This window comes from Sardina pilchardus, chromosome 9, assembly GCF_963854185.1.
Source record: "Sardina pilchardus chromosome 9, fSarPil1.1, whole genome shotgun sequence".
NCBI classification, from domain to species: domain Eukaryota; kingdom Metazoa; phylum Chordata; class Actinopteri; order Clupeiformes; family Clupeidae; genus Sardina; species Sardina pilchardus.
In genome coordinates this window covers 27083867-27097498 of record NC_085002.1, presented here as the reverse complement: position 1 = coordinate 27097498, position 13632 = coordinate 27083867, and the positions used below count along the sequence as shown (strand labels likewise).

Here is a 13632-nt window from a genome sequence, read left to right as displayed (position 1 = left end):
TATCTAAATCATGTTTTGCCATTTTGACCTCCTACCTTATGACTCTACCACTACACATGATTTGTGGAAAGAGGCACGCACACTCTATTAAGTTCTATTTAGTCTTAGACTTATGTGGTAATTTATATATATCACTCATGACAAAGAAGGGGGGGGGGTCTCTTGTAGCCTACTACAGATAGATAGATAGATAGATAGATGGATACTTCATTGATCCCCAAGGGGAAATTCAAGAGGTGAGGTGATACTGAGGTGTATTTACAGTCGGAAGTTGCAGAGCATCTTCAAAAGGATGAAAACCAATACACTCTATAACCTTGAAGGGTTTTGCCAAGATGTGTTCTACTTCGAGTATGCAATAAAATATAGTAATAAACAATAATTGAGTCCATTTTTTTGTCGACACAACAAGTTGGTTTACTTTGATATTTTTCATTAATCAATGGCTATAATAGCATTCATTTAAATGTAGCTTAGAGGTGATCATCTTTCCCATTCTGTCTGATCCAGTCAAATTATTTACATACTATATTAGGCATACAGGTGTGCATGCACGCATGCAACCTTTACGGGCCACTAAAAGAAAATGTTTCCCAGATCAGCTGTATTTCATGATTAAGATTTAGCATAACATTTGTGTGAATGTGTACATTTGTGCGTAGTGTGTATTTGACACTTTAAGATCATTGATTTGACGTAAAGCTAATCGTTAGCGTGAGGACATAGAGTTGTCACAGTTGCTAGCAAAGATTCTAGAATCTTTGGTTGCTAGTGTCTGGAATTCGCTTAGCAACCAGCTAAGCTGCTAACATTAGCAAGTAGCTAACTTTGTAAACACAACCCAGACCAGCGATCGACGTTTATTCGAGCTCGTAATTGCTGTCTGGGTAACCGCTATATTTCTTTTTGTTCATTTAAAACATGTACATTTAAACTATTTATACTTTATTACTCTTCTACTTCTAACGGTATGTATTAACCAGAGCCATACAATCATGCGTAGAACCGATCATGCAAGTGTCGTAAACAATCGAAAAACATGGTGACCTTCTGCGCATGCGCAAGATTACGCGCATGCGCAGTACGGATTTACAGCCAGTCACGGATCGTGTACTGACACCCCCATAAACGCATAGACAGTAAAAGATATGGACAGAGCTATCACGTAGACGGCAGCAGAGACCGAGGAAGCAAATTTCAACGGTTTTTTTAGGTCTTCTTATTCCGTCATAGGTCTCCTGCGCAGGCTCAGATGTCGTACATGTGACGTAGGCACGTAGTCTGACCGAGTCTGACCTATGGCGACGCTTTACTCTCGCTGGACGCATGCGCCTTTAACACTTTAGCATTGACTTTCGAAAAACGTTAATTACTCCGCCGATAAGACAGTTACGAGATTATTATGTCAATTTCACAATGTAGTATGTACCCCGACAATAGAAAATGTTCATATAAAGGCTTAAAACGCTTCAGCTGTAACGTTATTTGATGTCAAAGTGGCGCTTACGCCCCATAGGATTCAATGGAATGGCCAGCTAGCCACGGTCTTCTCGTTAGCATGGCGGCCGCCATACTGTCTACACTCTCAGAACGTTCGCTGCCCCCTTGCATAAACGGCTTCATTTGAGTTCTTCAGAAATCTATGGGTGACGTCACAGACGCTTTGTCCATATTTTTTACAGTCTATGGTGTAGACCTAAGGCTGGCTACTTGAGATTTGCTTCCCAGCATGCATTGCAAGTCAGTTACTACTTCATTTATTGGCTATATTATTAGTTTGAAACACTGTGGGACATTTTAGCTTAGGCTATCCTACTCGGTTGATGTTGTGATCACCGGATATAACCACTGATGTAATCGTTTATTAGGGAAAAAAATACACCGTAGACATGAAAGCATTAGACCTAGTCCGGTTTAAATATCCAGCTGACGTAAATACATGCTATCTGAAAATGGTCGTTGAACTTCGAGAACCATGGAAAGGTAAGTCAATACAATGTAATAACAATTCTAAAGTCAAATGCTAACATCAAATTGTGTGGTTGTTTCACTCCCATAGTCACCATGGTAATAGCAATATCGCGACATTCACAATCAACAGAGAAAAATCTGGTGTTATAAACTGTAACATGTTCGTATTCATTGAACATTTTTCTCTCAACCATTGTGTTTTAACACCCTTTTGCAACGCTAATATAACATAAGTTCTGTGTTTAATATACAGGTTTAACATGTAAAATATACATGTTTTCTGTAAAGGCAATTACTGTATTGCTGTAAATTTTACGGAATTGTTCCGGTAACCACAGCTGCCAGTTTTTTTCCGTAAAAACTACGGATTTTTTTTTACAGTGCAGTAGGACCAAGCTCTCAGCGAAGTTCATAGTTTCACAATAAAAGTCCTTCCAAACAAAGCTGAGTAGTAAACAACATAAGAAATGCAATACTAATAATATAATTGAAAAAGGACGAGGATGTACTGTAGCATCAGTTGTAATCAGTTTGGTTCATAGAATATTTGGAAGACTACACCTTATCTAACACAGTATTGGGGGGCACCACACCCAACTTGCAGGTCATGTTTATTTTTCAAACTGGATAATGGTCTCACCACACCTGCTTGGATCACATTGACCAGGGGCTACGGTTCTGCAGCAGTCAGTTTGAGCAGCAACTTGCACTAATTAGCCCAGCTTACAAAGCGTGATACGAAGCTCATCCGTTTAGGCAATCGAATGTAGAACTTAGGAACGAGATCCTGAATAGATTTATCAGAACCACCCAGTGTTGGTCACTTCTAAGTGTGTGTGTGTGTGTGTGTGTGTGTGTGTGTGTGTGTGTGTGTGTGTGTGTGTGTGTGTGTGTGTGTGTGTGTGTGTAGACATCCGTAAGGAAGAGAGAGGTCTTCTCCAGAAGGCTGGTTATGTGCAGAGTATTAACAATGCTAATCCGGTCATCGTCCCCTCCCTGGCCACCATCCTCATGTTTGTCATTCATACACACCTCGGACTTCCTCTGGACTCCTCCACGGTCAGTCTCTCTCTCTCTCTCTGTCCTCCCTCTCTCTCTGTGTCCTCTCTCTCTCTCTCTCTCTTTCTCCGGATTTTTGTCTGTAAAGGCCATCGCCCACCAGAAGCGTACGCGCCGCGCCGCGCCGCGCCGCGCCGCGCCGCGCTACGCCACGCCACGAAAAAAAATAGAATTCCATTGTTTTCAATGGAGCATCGCCCACTGGAAACGTCTGCCGCGCAGCAGCCGGACAGAGATAGAAAACTATTCTAAAATCCTGCGCGGCAAGCCCAGACCGCCGAACACCGCTGAATGCCGCTTCTGGTGGGCTTTGGGCTTAAGACTCTCCCTTCTCTTTAGCCGTTTTCAGACAGGTTTTGCGCACCGCCGTCACGTCATCCGGCACTAAGCTTCCTTGTACGCCGTTATTAAAAGTATTACGGTTCCCCATTGACTCCCATTGATTCCGATTGACCATTTCGAATGAAAACGTCAATTATGTGCTGAAACAAACGCCGCTGACATATGACAGTAACCATTTCACTATGATAATAACCTACATTTTTGTCCGACATAATACAGCAAGAATTTCTAAATTTTATCGACGCAACGTGGAGAAACTTAAGGGAGAACAAAAACATTACATCCGTGACCCATGTTCAATGGAATTCTCCATTGACCCTGGGTCACGAAAAATGGCAGCCGTTATTTCTTGAATGTCAGAGTAATGACATTCAAAATGGTACCTTAATAATACACCACCATTCATAAAGTAATTTACTTCCTGTGTCATGGTTGCTGTGTCATGCCGCCATCTAGTGGTTAAGGAATATTTCACACCCATTATTATGATATTAAAAGCTGCGCGGTTGAAAATTGGCACAAAGTCGTTTGGGTGATCCATGTGATAAATTGTGTTTTTCTTTTCATACTTCATTACTTTATGAATGGTGGTGTATTATTAAGGTACCATTTTGAATGTCATTACTCTGACATTCAAGAAATAACGGCTGCCATTTTTCGTGACCCAGGGTCAATGGGAAATTCCATTGAACATGGGTCACGGATGTAGCCTAATGTTTTTGTTCTCCCTTAAGTTTCTCCACGTTACGTCGATAAAATTTCGAAATTCTTGCTGTATTATGTCGGACAAAAATGTAGGTTATTATCAAAGTGAAATGGTTACTGTCATATGTCAGCGGCGTTTGTTTCAGCACATAGCCTTTTCATTCGAAATGGTCAATCGGAATCAATGGGAGTCAATGGGGAACCGTAATACTTTTAATAGCGGCGTACAAGGAAGCTTAGTGCCGGATGACGTGACGGCTGTACTGACAAGTGCAGATAATTTCCGCGATTGCTGTTCATATAGCAGCTGTGGCGGCAACATTACAGAAACATGACTAGGTCGGCAGCAGGAAAAGTGCCTATAGTAGATATGCGGACACATGCATTCAGACAAAAAAAACTACCGTAAAATGTCCGTGAACATTATACACGTCTGTCTGAAAGCGGCTTTTGTCATACTCTCTATCTTCTTTCCTTGTCTCTTCATTTCTCTCATCTTTGTCCTTTTTCCCTGTTTTGAGGATAAAGATATCATGTTTAGCTGGGTTTCTTTCCATCTCGTTGGCATATTGTAAGTGCATTTGTTTATCTGTAATGTTTCTTGGTGATTTAAGCCCCCAACGGTGTCTTCCAGGCAGTGCTGCCTGAAAGGCGCTAGGGTTAGGCATGGGTTAAGGTTAGGGTGTGTCATGGTTAGGTTTAGGATTAAGTGCCTTTAAGATGACAGTGGCAGCGCTGCCTGGAAGTCGACGTTGAGGGCTTAAAACACCATCGAGCATCTGTAATTCAAGTTGAATCATACATCATCCAAGCAAGTTCTTCGACACCTCTCTACCTAACAAATGTTGTTTTCACATAAAACAATTTAATGACAATTTCAAACATTCCCAGTCAGGACTTTATGTCAAAAAAATCTTAACGCATATGTCAAATGTTGGATGGAAATCTGATCTGATGCTGTTGAGGGACTGCTGTTGAGTGTGCAGAGGCTGTGAGCAGTGTTGCCAGATTGGGTTGACTGAAATCCGCCCAATCACCCCGCCGCCTTCAGCAAAAAACCGCCCGATGACGTTTTTCTCATAGAGAACCATTGAACTCAAAATGTTATTACCCGCCGACAGCTTATTTCCCCCCGCCGAACGATATTAAAGAAGCCCAATTGGGCGGGCACCCGCCCAATCTGGCAACACTGGCTGTGAGCAGGTTTGTCCATGAATATGTTTTATTCCTCTCCTCTTCTCTATTCTTCTCCTCTGCAGGCCTTCACCATCATTGCCGTCTTTAATTCAATGAATTTCTTTCTGGGCTTTCTGCCGGAGATTGTCAAAAGTGTTGCTGAGGCCGTTGTGTCCCTGGCACGTTTCAAGGTGTGTGTTACATTTCTGTGTATTATATGGTTTGTGTCTATATAATAAAATATAATAATATAATTATATGTGTGTATGTGTATGTATGTATATATATATATATATATAAGTGTGTGTGTGTGTCCTCTTCAGAAGCTATTGTTGCAGCAGAACCCTGAGTCCTATCTGACCCAGAAGAAGGGGCTGGGAGCGGCTCTGGTGATGGAGAACGCCTCCTTCTCCTGGAAGTCACCTGACAGCTCATCTGAGACCACACACGAAAACACACACGAAAACACACACGAAAACACACACGAAAAGTCAAAGAACAAACCCACCCTCAGCAACATCAGCTTCTCCCTGCGCAAGGTCTGTGTCTGTGTCTGTAATGTGTGTGTAGTTATGTGAGTATTTATGTAATCTAGATTATGATTGCAATTGTTACATAACTAACTGACTTTGGTGGGTAGAGTGTTAGAAATCTATACTCAAGTAGAAGTACAATTAAGGGCTGTTCACACCAACAACAATAACTATAACGATATCTATTATAGCATAACGATAAAAGCGTTCACACTGACCAACGATAAGAAAGTCTCTCCTCGTGTCAATAAATGTGATGGCTAAAATGTGATGGGTTCTGATTGGCTGTTAGCTTTTTAGCATTCTCAAAATCGCTCTGAAAGTGATCCCCAATGATATCGTTCGTCATGTCGTTCTTGGAGATGCTTCTGCCTCTCTCTCCCTGCCGATTTGTGGTATATCAATGGAATATGAAGAGTACATGCTCAGTGACCTCAGTAGCATTGTGTTGTGTGATAATACTGCTCATAAATGATCTCCCATTTTCCAGGGAAACTTGCTGGGAGTTTGTGGAAATGTGGGCTGTGGAAAAACATCTGTCATATCCAGCATCTTAGAGCAGGTAAACACACATGCAGTAGATCACAAACATGTGCAATACATACAATACAATATATACCCCAAACATGTCCAGCATGAAAAAAAAAACATTGCATAAATATACAAAGATACAGCATATTTTAATACAGATCATCGTGTGTGTGTGTGTGTGTGTGTGTGTGTGTGTGTGTGTGTGTGTGTGTGTCTTTAGATGCACCTGCTGAAGGGTTCAGTGATGGCGGACGGGGCGTTTGCCTACGTTTCCCATAAAGTTCCCTTGGCCTTTGGAATTAAAATAGCCCCACATCATCACATACCCTTCACCATAGATAGAGATTGGCATGGTGCTTTTTACAGTTAGCCAATTAGCCTGTTTGATGCTCATTGAGCTCAATGCAAATTAAACAGGCTAATAGGCTAACTGGAAAAAGCACCATGCCAATCTCTATCTATGGTGAAGAGTATGTGATGATGTGGGGCTATTTTAATTCCAAAGGCCAAGGGAACTTTATCAGGATGCATATTATCCTGGATCCATGAAATAGCTAGCCTTTAAAAATAAAAACATATAAAAACTCCTCCTGCTCCTATGGGAATTTAACATAGGGGTTGAATACTTATGCAACCTGTATTTAAGGAAGAACATTTATCTATTTACGATACATTCTTCAATCACAAAGAAAATTAGTGTCCTTAGCGGTTTGATTTTTACTCATTTTTTGAATTAAGGCATTACAATCAATTCTGAAAAGATGATTTTATATTCCTCTTTTTAGTCAACTTTAGCATGGGTGTGAATACTTACTATACCCACTGTATTTCAATACTGTGTGGTTTTGGACAATTTCCAAGAGCTCCCCCTACAGCTTTAACTTCTATATTGTACGATACACCTCAATCGGTCAGTCTGCCGTTACCTCTTTCCCTGTTTCTCCAACAACGGTTTACTCACTTTACACTATGCTTCTTAAAGGGATATTCCGCCATTTTTGGAAATAAGCTAATTTTCCACCTTCCCTCGAGCAAAACAATTGACATTTACCTTTTTCCCATTCATCCAGCCATTTTGTGAGTCTGGCGATACAACTTTTAGCTTCAGCCTAGCAAACATGCTAGCATCATGTTTAAAAGTGACTAAGATTTCCGGTAATTTCCCCATTTAAAACGTGTCTCTTCTCAAGTTAGAAAGTGCAATAAGACCAACTGAAAATGAAACCTGGCGTTTTTCTAGGCTGATTTGACATGGAACTACACTCTCATCTGGCGTAATAATCAAGTACCATGGGCGCAGTTATATCAGGCACTACTTCTGCTTGTTGTCTATGGGGACTATTTTCAGATGCTGCGTGATATCACTGCGCCTATGGTACGTTTGCAACTTGCCTTGATTGCCTTCAATATTTTGTCACTCTGTGTGTGTGTGTTTATTTATCTCTGCTCAGATTGGTGAGCGTGGACTGAACCTGTCGGGCGGTCAGAAGCAGCGGATCAGTCTGGCCCGAGCGCTCTACTCAAACCGGGACATCTACCTGCTGGATGACCCATTGTCAGCATTGGACTCTCATGTTGGCAAACACATCTTCAAGGAGTGTGTTAAAAAGGCCCTGAAGGGCAAATCGGTCATCCTGGTCACTCACCAGTTACAGGTAACAGTGTCTTGGAGTGAAGTATATATACTATACTATAACAGCTTCAACTCTCCTGGGAAGGCCTTCCACAAGGTTTAGAAGTGTGTTCATGGGAATTTTTAACCATTCTTTCAGAAGTGCATTTGTGTGGTCACACACTGATGTTGGACTCATCCTCTTGTATCCCCCCCTCTCCTCTCCTCTCTTCCCTCTCCTCTCCCACCCTCCCCCCGCTGGTGTAGTACCTGGAGTTCTGTGATGATGTGCTGCTTCTTGAGGATGGTGAGATTAAGGAGGCGGGGACACACACGTCTCTGATGAAGGCTCAGGGCCGCTACGCTCAGCTCATCAACAACTTCCAGCTGGAGCAGACGAACGTACGTCACAAACACACAACACACTCACCCTCTTCCCTTGCTCTGGATAGAACATCACCCTGAATAAAACCAAACACACAACACACTCACACTCACCCTCACCCTCATTCTGGATAGATCATCACCCTGCATAGAATCAAACACACAACACCCTCACTCTCACTCTGGATAGAACATCACCCTGGATAAAACCATATTTATAGTCCAAATGAGTGTTGAGACCAAAGTCTCTGCTATTTTGTCACAGAGCTGTTCACATACATAAAAAAAAAATGTATGTGTCTTGTCGCATACTGTGACTGGATATCAGCTTAAAATTCTACCCGAATTTCATGGCGACATATTGTTTGGCACAAACTTGCATTGCAGACCACTCAAAAAACGTTCATCTGATACGGCTTCAGAACAAATTGAGTTCGGGGCCTCCAGCAGATCCAGATTGTTCCACTTGTTCCAGAGGTGCTGCAGGGGTCAGTCTTGGGACCCATTTTATTTAGCTTATACATGCTCCCCCTTGGTCAAATTTTCCTGAAACATGGTGTATCTTTCCACTTCTATGCAGACGATACACAGATTTACCTTCCACTTAGACCCTCAGATCCTATAGGCTTAGCTCACTGAATGACTGCCTTAGTGATGTCAAAAACTGGATGTCAAATAACTTTCTCCAGCTAAATTCTAACAAAACAGAGATCCTAGTCATTGGGTCCCAGCACATGGCGAATCAAATTTTGCCATTTTTAGGTCCTCTACAGGATAGAGTCAAGCCTGTTGCAAAAAATCTTGGCATCTGGTTTGATGGCAATCTACATTTTTAACATCATATTAGAAAACTTGTGCAATCTTGTTTTTACCAACTTAGGAATATCTCCAAAATAAGACATATCTTTACTTTCAGAGACGCAGAAACCATCATACATGCTTTTATCTCCTCACGCCTGGATTATTGTAACAGTCTTTTCACATGCCTCACTCAAAAGTCCTTACCCAGATAGCAAAACTGCACTGGGACGGAACTGGGCCACATGTACCACAACATTCGGCACGGATCTTTATAATGGACCTGATCCGGCGTCCAAACGCACATCGGTCCAAAATTGTTTTGGATCTGTTTGACGGATTTGCGGCAGATATGAACTTGCACTCGTCCAGGTCCGTCCCAGATAGCAAAACACACCTACCACGCCATCCGGCACGGATCTGAATAGTGGACCTGATCCGACGTCCAAACGCACATCGGTCCAAAATGGTTTTGGATCCGTTTAACTGATCTGGTGGCAATAAGGGCTGAGACTGCTCCCAACAAACAAGATAACGTCCCGGCGATGATTCAGAGCTTTTTAAAAAACGTATTTTGTCACTGCGACGTAAAAAGAGGAAAATTCGAATTTCAACCCAACTACCTGTTCACCGTTTAGCATTTGCACCATGGAGATTACCCAAGTCAAGCTGTCACGAAGCGTGTGGTGTTATGTGAGTGAAACAGCTGTCAACGTTGTTAAGCAGTAATTGGCATGCAGTAATGATTTGCAATTAGGCTTACCGTCTAGTATTTCATTTCACACACTTATTTATCTTACCTGTGGGTGCGGCTTGGAGATTGATGATCACGTCCAGATGAATAATAATTAGATTAGTTAGCTGGATATTTATACCAGGTTAGGTCTAATACTTTCACGACTACGGTGTATTTCCCCACTAATAAATTACTAAGTCAATGGTCATATCTGGTAATGTTGTTGTTCAAAACATCAGTGGAGTAGGTTAGCCTATAAGCTAAAATATCCCAACCACATTGTTTCAAAATTCAAAACTAATATTTGCAATGCATGCTGGGAAGCAGACAAAGCAAACAAACAAGCAAACAAAGTAGGCCTACACAAAACATAATCAAAGTTATCAGAGAATGTCTAGGTTATATTTTATATCTAAACCATGAGGTTTATAAAGTAAAAAAATTGTGATAAGCATCCTTAATTCTTCTGCAAAGTTTTTTTATAGTGGTGACCAGTTGGGGATGTTGTGAATGTCTGCTTAAAGTCATATGTGATATGGGACCTGCATTGCAGATCCGTACCACACACAAGAAGCGGACCCATACCACACATAAGAGGCGGAACCGCATTGCAGATCCGTACCACACACAATAGGGCTCGGGCACATGACTTGCATTCTAGGAATATTGCCGCCATGTTGGTAGCGCACTGAACGTGATGTCCATTCATTCAGATGCAGAAGACAAGAAGCAGAAATTTAATATTAGCTGTGCTGTGCCCGCAAAGTTTTCACGTCATGATCCCGAGCCCTATAAGCGGACCCGTACCACACATAAGAGGCGGAACTGTATTGCAGATCCGTACCACACACAGTAAGCGAACCCGTACAGGTCCGCTTCTTGTGTGTTGTACGGATCTGCAATACGGGTCCGCTTATTGTGTGTGGTACGGGTCTGCTTCTTGTGTGTGGCAGAGCCATAGAGAGAGCAGAGAGAGTTGCGACACGCTTTGATGTCGCCGCAACGCGATCAAAAGTTCCAAAAAACCTGCGCTGAATGGCTGAATTCCAGGAGGGTGGGATGTACTTCTAGATGCTGGAAGGTGTAATAAATTAACTCATTAACTACTGACCAAGAGATTGGCTGTAAATAGTTCCAAAAGTCATATAAAGAGGAAATAGCCTGGAAAAAGCACTGCCATTTTTTCCTACGGAGGTCTATGGGAGTGTCGCCACTCTGTTTTATCTACCGCTCTGTTGTGTGGTATACGGATCTGCAATTCATGGGTTTCATCAGGTCCCTTTCCACAGGTGTATAAAATGAAGCACCTTGATTATCAATGCAGACTGCATGGTGATTGATACACCTGTGCAAAGGGACCTGATGAAACCCATGAATACGGGTCTGCCTCTTGTGTGTGGTACGGGTCTGCTTCTTGTGTGTGGTACGGATCTGCAATACGGGTCCTTTTATTGTGTGTGTGTGGCACGGGTCCTCTTATTCTGTGTTGTACGGATCTGCAATACGGGTCCGCCTCTTGTGTGTGGTACGGGTCCACTTCTTGTGTGTGGTACGGATCTGCAATATGATTCCGTTTATTGTGTGTGACACGGGTCCGCTTATTCTGTGTTGTACGGATCTGCAATACGGGTCCGCTTATTGTGTGTGGGCCACATCTGGCCCACAGTCAGATACCGTAGGTCCGCTACATACGGATCTAAAGGCTTTCATGCGGATCCGGCCCAAAGGAAATTGCTATCTGGGTACACAGCCTTCAAATAGTCCAAAACTCTGCTGCCAGCCTCCTAAATAAAACTAGACGGTACGAACACATCACTCCTGTTTTAGCATCACTTCACTGGCTCCCAATATGCTGGAGAATTGATTTTAAATTGTTGCTTGTTACATTTAAAGCTCTTCATGGCCTTTCCCTGGTTACATTTCTGATATGCTAGTGCCCTATAGCCCTACACGAGCAATAAGGTCTGCTGGCAAAGGTTTATTGACCATTCCTGAGTCACGGCTTGCAACTAAAGGGGACAGATCTTTTTCTGTGTTAGCCCCAAAGCTTTGGAATGCACTGCCTGAGCAAATAAGGTTAGCTGATACTGTTCCATCTTTTAAGTCCCTCCTTAAAACTCACCTGTACCGTAAAGCTTTTAAGGAGTTTATTTAAGTTTAATTTTTGTTTTTGTCTTGGTTTGGTTTTGTTTTGTTTTGCCTTGTGTAGTGTTTTGATTATTGCAGTTTTTTCTGTTGTTCATTAAAAAAAAAAAAATCTTTATTCTTGCCAATGTTGTTATGGTATTATTTGTATTGTTTTTAGTCACTTCATTTTTGTGTTATTTTTTGTTCTGTTTATTATTTCATATGTAAAGCACTTTGAAACTATGTTTAGAAAAGCGCTCTATAAATAAAGATTATTATTATTATTATGACGGTCGAATGTAGAGGGGAGGGTGATTAGCAACAAACGTGTGTCGGATACATTTGCAGGCGTAACGTCAGTCACACTCGGCGCCAAGCCACACCATTTTCACAAGGGCGTATTTTCAGACTCTGGATTGAACATTCATTCTGGAGAGAACAGTGTAACTCTGGATAGAGCATCACTCTGCATAGAGCACCCTAACTCTGAATATAACACTCTTTGCAGTGCTCACTTACATTCGACTGCGAATGTTTGCCTTCAGCAATTTGAATGCAAATGACTTGTCATTCAGTGCCACTACTTCTGGTTTTTGATGTACGTAGCACAGATTTTAAAGAGTGTCTCTTTCTATTTGTGTGTTTCTGACTGGTTGATTTCTCTTCATCATGGCTGTGTGTCTCTAATTGGTATATCTTATCTGATATGTTCTGTAAAGGAGAAGAATGTGAAATTGCAAGCAAAACCTCCGTCAGCTGCAGGCAAAAACACAAGCAATGGAGTAATCAACCCAGGTATGTTACACCACCACCTCAGAATTCTTTATAGAGCTCTCAAGCCTTGGGTCGTAGTGGTATATTGCTCTTTAGAGTTGTCTGGAGTCTTGCAGAGCTGTATGTAGCTGTCTGCAGACCTACAGAACTTTCCATAGCTCTCTGTCTAGTCCACACACACACACAGACACACACACACACACACACACACACACACACACACACACACACACACACAGACGCACACACTCAACTACATTTACACACATACACCCTCAAATACACACACACACACTCTAGTTCTAGCGCTAGCTCTCTGTAGTGTAGTCTCACAGAGCTGTCTGTAGTGGTGTGTTGCTTTACAGCACTATCTGTAGCCTCTTTCTTGATCATTTTTCAGCGTTTGACATGTCGGATGAAGTGGAGGAGGGAGAAGATGCTGGACATACCCCTGCTAAGACAGGTAGAGTGTCTGATCCTCCTTAAACCTTAAAGTCGATGGAATTTTGTGATGTGGTGTGTGTATGTTAGCCTAGAAATGTAGACGCCTATAGCGGCAGCAAATCTAATTTGCTGGGGTAGTCTAGCAACTCTCCGTTTGGTTCGGTGATCGCTGCCAAAGCCCAGCCCCCAAGTCAATCACATCGTGTATAGAGTCGGTGGGCGGGCTTAACATAATGATGACTGACATGTGACAAGAAGTTGTGACCGAACCTGCTACTTGAAAACAAGAAGATGATTCGTTTAGCACTATCCTATTAGGTGGAAAGGGAATTTGAAAGACAACCTAGGCTATGTGTATGTGTATGTGTGTGTGTGTGTGTGTGTGTGTGTGTGTGTGTGTGTGTGTGTGTGTGCGCACGCTGAAATAGTAATAAGTTGAT

General features: G+C 42.2%; 1 protein-coding gene across 1 annotated transcript in view; it reads left to right on the top strand.

Moving 5' to 3' along the window:
- Positions 1-13632, top strand: part of LOC134092683 (ATP-binding cassette sub-family C member 12-like) — a 46218-nt gene that overhangs the window by 22853 nt on the left and 9733 nt on the right. Inside the window, exons 7-15 of the mRNA XM_062545709.1 lie at positions 2882-3030; positions 5337-5444; positions 5577-5792; positions 6277-6348; positions 6538-6597; positions 7769-7972; positions 8197-8331; positions 12694-12769; positions 13149-13211. Coding sequence (XP_062401693.1) covers positions 2882-3030; positions 5337-5444; positions 5577-5792; positions 6277-6348; positions 6538-6597; positions 7769-7972; positions 8197-8331; positions 12694-12769; positions 13149-13211 — 1083 coding nt within the window. The remainder of the gene's footprint in view (positions 1-2881; positions 3031-5336; positions 5445-5576; positions 5793-6276; positions 6349-6537; positions 6598-7768; positions 7973-8196; positions 8332-12693; positions 12770-13148; positions 13212-13632) is intronic.